Raw genomic sequence first — 5,893 nt, forward strand, 5'->3', positions numbered from 1 at the left:
TTTTTTTTTAATGAGACGGAGTCTCGCTCTGTCGCCCAGGCTGGAGTGCAGTGGCATGATCTCGGCTCACTGCAAGCTCCACCTCCCGAGTTCACACCGTTCTCCTGCCTCAGCCTCCTGAGTAGCTGGGACTACAGGCGCCCGCCACCGCGCCCGGCTAATTTTTTGTATTTTTAGTAGAGACGGGGTTTCACCGTGGTCTCGATCTCCTGACCTTGTGATCCGCCCACCTCGGCCTCCCAAAGTGCTGGGATTACAGGCATGAGACACCGCGCCCAGCCTGAGTGTGAATCTTAAGTGCTGTTTCTAAGGGAGTTGACCTAGCTCTCTGAGCTATAAGCCCCATTGTGATTGATATCTAGAGCCTGTTCCCCTCTAGCACTATGATCCTGCCTGGCTTGGATCAAACTCGTATTCTTACTCTGGTGGGTGTAAGGTTGGCAGGAAGGGTGGAGGGTCACTTAGCTGAGAGGCATAGAGGGTCCAAGATGCCTCCTTTAAGACCAGGTGGTTTAGGGGGCCCCCTAGTGAGACTGGGGCTTTCTGCATGCCCTCTCAAGTCACCAGTGCCTGCAGGACAGGCAGGAAGAAAGAGTCACTTCCTTGCGTTCTCTGCAGGACCCTCCACAGTGCCACCTGGTACTTATTGAGCTCAGGTGTCAAAGTAGGAATGAGAATGAGTTGAGGGGTTGGGCAGTGCTTTGTGTTAGATTAGTGCTGTGGCTCAGTCTGACCTGCAGGTGTTCTTTTCTGGCATCCCTTTCCATGGCCACATTGCAGAGAGTACGAGAATCTGAAAGAGGCACGGAAGGCCTCAGGGGAGCTGGCTGAGAAGCTGAGGAAGGATTTGTTTTCCTCCAGAAGCAAGGTAACTTAGCAGTGAACATGAGTTGAAGGAGAGGCGGCTCTCCTTTTGTCATGCTCACTCTGGTCTCCTGAGCAAGGCTATGGGACCTGATGGCACAGCTGACTCTCTGGGGCAGCTGGATGACTTATAGAGATTTGTTACCAGTCCTTACTGGGCATTGGTCTGAATATGTGGCTTGTCCACTAGGGGTAGACAGATCACAGAGGTATACCCCAACATGTGGACGCTTATGCTCCCCTCTGCTCTTCCCGGCTCCTGGGTACCTCTCAGCTGGCTGGAGAGCACAGGCCCCAAATGTGACAGCATCAGAGGCCTATTTTTGCACCATGTCTGGAGTAGGAGGGCCCCTGGAACCTGATTCGGTCAGCACAGCTGCTTTTACTTCTGGCATGGTGCATCCACAGGCTGCAGGATGTAGGAAGCAGCCTTTGCTTCTGGGCAGCTCCGGATGTGCATTGCCAGACTGAGGCCTAGCCTCAGAGAGCTGGGATCTCTTCTCATACCCCTAGTCTCTTCTGGACTCTAGGCTACCTTGATTACTCACTGGGGAACAGCAGGAGGGGCAGGGAACAAGGCTACCACTTGGTTTGTCCTTCACTCCCTACACTTTCTTATAGTTGCAGACAGTCTACTCTGAATTGGATCAGGCCAAGTTAGAACTGAAGTCAGCCCAGAAGGACTTACAGAGTGCTGACAAGGAAATCATGGTGAGGAATATCCCTGGCTTGACAGGAATGAGGGGTGGTTTGTGTGCCCTCCCAAAGCAGGGCTGGGCTATCTCTGCCCAGGACCCTTGCACCAGTCAGTGGCGGTTCTGGGCCCCTGCATCTTCCTGGGTCAGGGTGTGCCCCTTGGCCCTGGTCCGAACTGAAACCTGGGCCTCCTCAACAGAGGGCAGATAGCACCATGAGTCTTCCCTCATAGTCTGTCCTGTACTTACATCCCTGAGGTCCCTCATCAGAGGAGGGACTCTACCTGGGGCTTGGCCTCCTGAGCCTAATAATGGAGTATCAGGCCTTGCTCTGTTCCCAGTGGGCCGGCCTTTCATGCATGCTACTCATGTCCTCTGCATTATCTCTGGACTTGATGCCTCAGCCTTTCTCTCACACACTTTTCTTTCCCTCCCCAAGAGTCTGAAAAAGAAGCTAACGATGCTGCAGGAAACTTTGAACCTGCCACCAGTGGCCAATGAGACTGTCGACCGCCTGGTTTTAGAGAGGTTTGTTGAGCCTTGTGTGGTACAGGGGTCACAAGGTGGGAGAGCTTTCTGGTAACAGTCTTTACTCCTTCTGGCTTTGGTGGGGTGGGTGACCTTTGTGGACCTGATGTCTGCAGACAGCCTGCCCTGGAAGCCAGCCAAGATTTAGCTGGCAAGCAGCTTTGAAGCAAATTAGGCTCTGACACAGAGAGGCCAGAGAAGGCCAGAGGACCTAGAAGTGGTCTGAGAATAGGGCAGGAGCACTGACTGTCTTGGGGCATCCTGTTTATGGAGTAGCTCCCCACATGTATCTATCCACCCTAGATTTTGAAACAAACATGAAACCACTCTAACATAATTCCCATAGTGCCAGGAGTGCATGCTTTAAAGCTGCCAGCAGAGGGAGCCAAGAGGCAGAAGGATTGGTGTCCCCGCAAGCATGGGCATCCGTTTCTTCTCCTGAGAGTTTCACAGAAACAGACTAGCTGAGAGCATCCTCAAGGCTACTTCCTGCCTGCCGAAAGTCCCCAGCAAGGACCCAGACAGAAAGCACACAACTCCTGTCAGTGGCCCCAGTCTTTTTTTTTTTTTTTTTTAAATGGAGTCTCACTCTGTTGCCAGGTTGGAGTGCAGTGGCACGATCTTGGCTTACTGCAATCTCTGCCTCCTGGATTGAAGCGATTCCCCTGCCTCACTCTCCCAAGTAGCTGGTATTACAGGTGCACACCATCATGCCCGGCTAATATTTTGTATTTTAGTAGAGACAGGGTTTCACCATGTTGGCCAGGATGGTCTCAATCTCCTGACCTCGTGATCCACTTGCCTCGGCCTCCCAAAGTGCTGGGATTACAGGTGTGAGCCACCATGCCTAGTTGCTTTTGTTTACTTTCTTTACCTCTTCAGTGTGCTGGAAGGCCTGGACTCCTACAGCAGGTCCTTGATGAGTGCCCACTGCATGGCAGGCCTTCTCTGTTCTCTTGGAGCTTATATTCCAGTGGGATAGATGAGCTGGGAGTTTCGATGGCTAAGCCCACAGCCCACTAGCTATGTACTACATTATAGAATCTGATCTGTAGCTCCCAGTTGGGGACAGGCCCACCTCATTCTGAGTAAGCTTCATGCCAGGGCCTGTAGCCCATTTGGTACAGGGAGGACAATAGTCTCCCTTGGCTTTCAGGCCAGCAGGACACTAAACTGACAAACCTTCATAAGGTGGGCTGGGCTTGTCATCAAGCCACATGAGGATGACTTCATTCATTTTTGTCTCCAGTATTTTTCTGGGCATAACTATCGAAGTGGTTGGCTGGGTGCATTGACTCATACCTGTAATCTCAGTGCTTTGGGAGGCCAAGGTGGGAGGACTGCTTGAGTCCAGGAGTTCAAGACCAGCCTGGGCAACATAGTGAGACCCTGTATCAAAAAAGTTAAAACTTAGTCAAACATGGTGGCACACACTTGTAGTTCAGGAGGCCAAGGCAGGAGAATCACTTGAGCCCAAGAGTCGAGCTATGATTGTGCCGCTGCCCTCCATCTTGGGAGACAGAGTAAGACCCTGTCTCTCTTGAGAGACCAGACACGGTGGCTCACGCCTGTAACCCCAGCACTTTGGGAGGCTGAGGCAGGTGGATTACCTGAGGTCAGGAGTTCGAGACCAGCCTGACCAATATGGTGAAACCCCGTCTCTACTAAAAATACAAAAATTAGCTGGGTGTGGTGGTGGGCACCTGTAATCCCAGTTACTCGAGAGGCTGAGGCAGGACAATCGCTTGAACCTGGGAGGTGGAGGTTGCAGTGAGCTGTGATCGTACCACTGCACTCCAGCCTGGGTGACAGAAAGACTCTGTCCCAAGAAAAAGAAAAAAAAAATTACGGTGGCAGATCTGTTTGTTTTTAGCAAAAGCTCTTCTTTTAACTAGACATTAGGCAGCACCAGCACAGTCTATTCTTGTTTTTGTTTGTTTGTTTGTTTTGAGATAGGGTCTCATTCTAGGTGCCCAGGCTGGAGTGCAGTGGTGTGATCACAGCCCCCTGCAGCCTTGACCTCCTGGCCTCAGGTGATGTGATCCTCCTGCCTCAGCCTCCTGGATAGCTGGGACTAAAGTGCTGGGATTACAAGCATGAGCCACCATTCCCAGCCTAGGCACAGCGCCTGCTAAACTCAGAGCCTCAAGCTCTCAAAAATGGTTGTTGAATCCTCAGCAATAGCATTGCCCTGTCTTCTTTGTGGTCTGATGGCAAGACCCTCACAACTACAAGTGACCTCAAAGACTCTGCCTCTACCTTTCTCCTGTGACTACTAATGTGTTACTACAGAGGTCTGGAAGAAGTCTTAAGTTTTCTTGGGCCATCTACTCAGGAGGCTGACGTGAGAGGATCACTTGAGCCTGGGAGGTCAAGGCTGCAGTGAGCGATGATCACTCCACTGCACTCTAGCCTGGGCAACAGAGTGAGACCTGTCTCAAAAAAAAAAAGTCATGTCAAGGAAGGTGGAAGAGTAGAAAGCTCCAGGAATCCATCTCTCTGTGGCAACAGTTGAGCTGGCTGAAACTATCTGAAGCAACCACTTTGGAAATCTGGTCTAGTAGAACATTTTCAGCATCCAGGGAAGAGGTTGATGAAGAAGCTGGTAAACTTCAGTAAATTTTCTCATAGCAGCTCCACCTCCTGGGCTTAAGTGATCCTCCTGCCTCAATCTCCTGAGTAGCTGGGATTGACTACAGGCATGCACCACCACACCCAACTAATTTTTTGTAGACACAGGGTCTCACTTATTGCCCAGGCTGGTCTTGAACTCCTGACCGCAAGCGATCCTCCTGCCTGGGCTTCCCAAAGTGCTGGGATTACAGGTGTGAGCCACCTTTTTTTTCTTCCCCTCCCCTCCCCTCCCCTTCCTTTCCTTTCGTTTCCTTTTTTTTCTTTCTTTTCTTTTTGAAACGGTGTCTTGCTCTGTCGCCCAGGCTGGAGTACAGTGGTGCCATCTTGGCTCACTGCAACCTCCACTTCCTGGGTTGAAGCGATTCTCCTACCTCAACCTCCCGAGTAGCTGGGATTATAGGCACGCTCCACCATGCCCAGCTAGTTTTTTGTATTTTTAGTAGAGACGGAGTTTCACCATGTTGGCCAGGCTGGTCTTTAACTCCTGACCTCAAGTGATCTTCCCACCTTGGCCTCCCAAAGTGCTGAGATTACAGGTGTGAGCCACCATGCCCAGCCACCACCATTTCTTGATTTAAAATTAGGAAAATTGGCCGGGCGTGGTGGCTCAAGCCTGTAATCCCAGCACTTTGGGAGGCCGAGACAGGCGGATCACGAGGTCAGGAGATCGAGACCATCCTGGCTAACACGGTGAAACCCCGTCTCTACTAAAACATACAAAAAACTAGCCGGGCGAGGTGGCAGGCGCCTGTAGTCCCAGCTACTCGGGAGGCTGAGGCAGGAGAATGGCGTGAACCCAGGAGGCAGAGCTTGCAGTGAGCTGAGATCCGGCCACTGCACTCCAGCCTGGGCGACAGAGCGAGACTCTGTCTCAAAAAAATAAAAATAAATAAAATAAATAAAATTAGGAAAATTAAGAAATTTCTGACTGGATATGGTGGTTGTACTGAAAACACAAAAATTAGCCAGGTGTGGTGGTGCACGCCTATAATCCCAGCTACTTGGGAGGCTGACACATGAGAATGGCTTGAACCCAGGAGGTGGGAGGTTGCAGTGAGCTGGGATCGTGCCACTGTACTCCAGCCTGGATGACAGAGTGAGACTCTGTCACAAAAACAAAAACAAAAAAAATTAAGAAATTTCTTTCTTTTTTTTTTTTGTTTTTTTTTTTT

General features: G+C 50.9%; 1 protein-coding gene across 1 annotated transcript in view; it reads left to right on the forward strand.

Moving 5' to 3' along the window:
• Positions 1-5,893, forward strand: part of TRAIP (TRAF interacting protein) — a 31,883-nt gene that overhangs the window by 14,311 nt on the left and 11,679 nt on the right. The window contains exons 5-7 of the mRNA XM_017867946.1: positions 781-868; positions 1,486-1,575; positions 1,999-2,087. Of these exons, the coding sequence (XP_017723435.1) occupies positions 781-868; positions 1,486-1,575; positions 1,999-2,087 (267 nt within the window). The remainder of the gene's footprint in view (positions 1-780; positions 869-1,485; positions 1,576-1,998; positions 2,088-5,893) is intronic.

The sequence above is a fragment of the Rhinopithecus bieti genome, unplaced genomic scaffold (genome assembly GCF_001698545.2).
Source record: "Rhinopithecus bieti isolate Rb0 unplaced genomic scaffold, ASM169854v2 scaffold_3875, whole genome shotgun sequence".
In the NCBI taxonomy this organism is placed as follows: domain Eukaryota; kingdom Metazoa; phylum Chordata; class Mammalia; order Primates; family Cercopithecidae; genus Rhinopithecus; species Rhinopithecus bieti.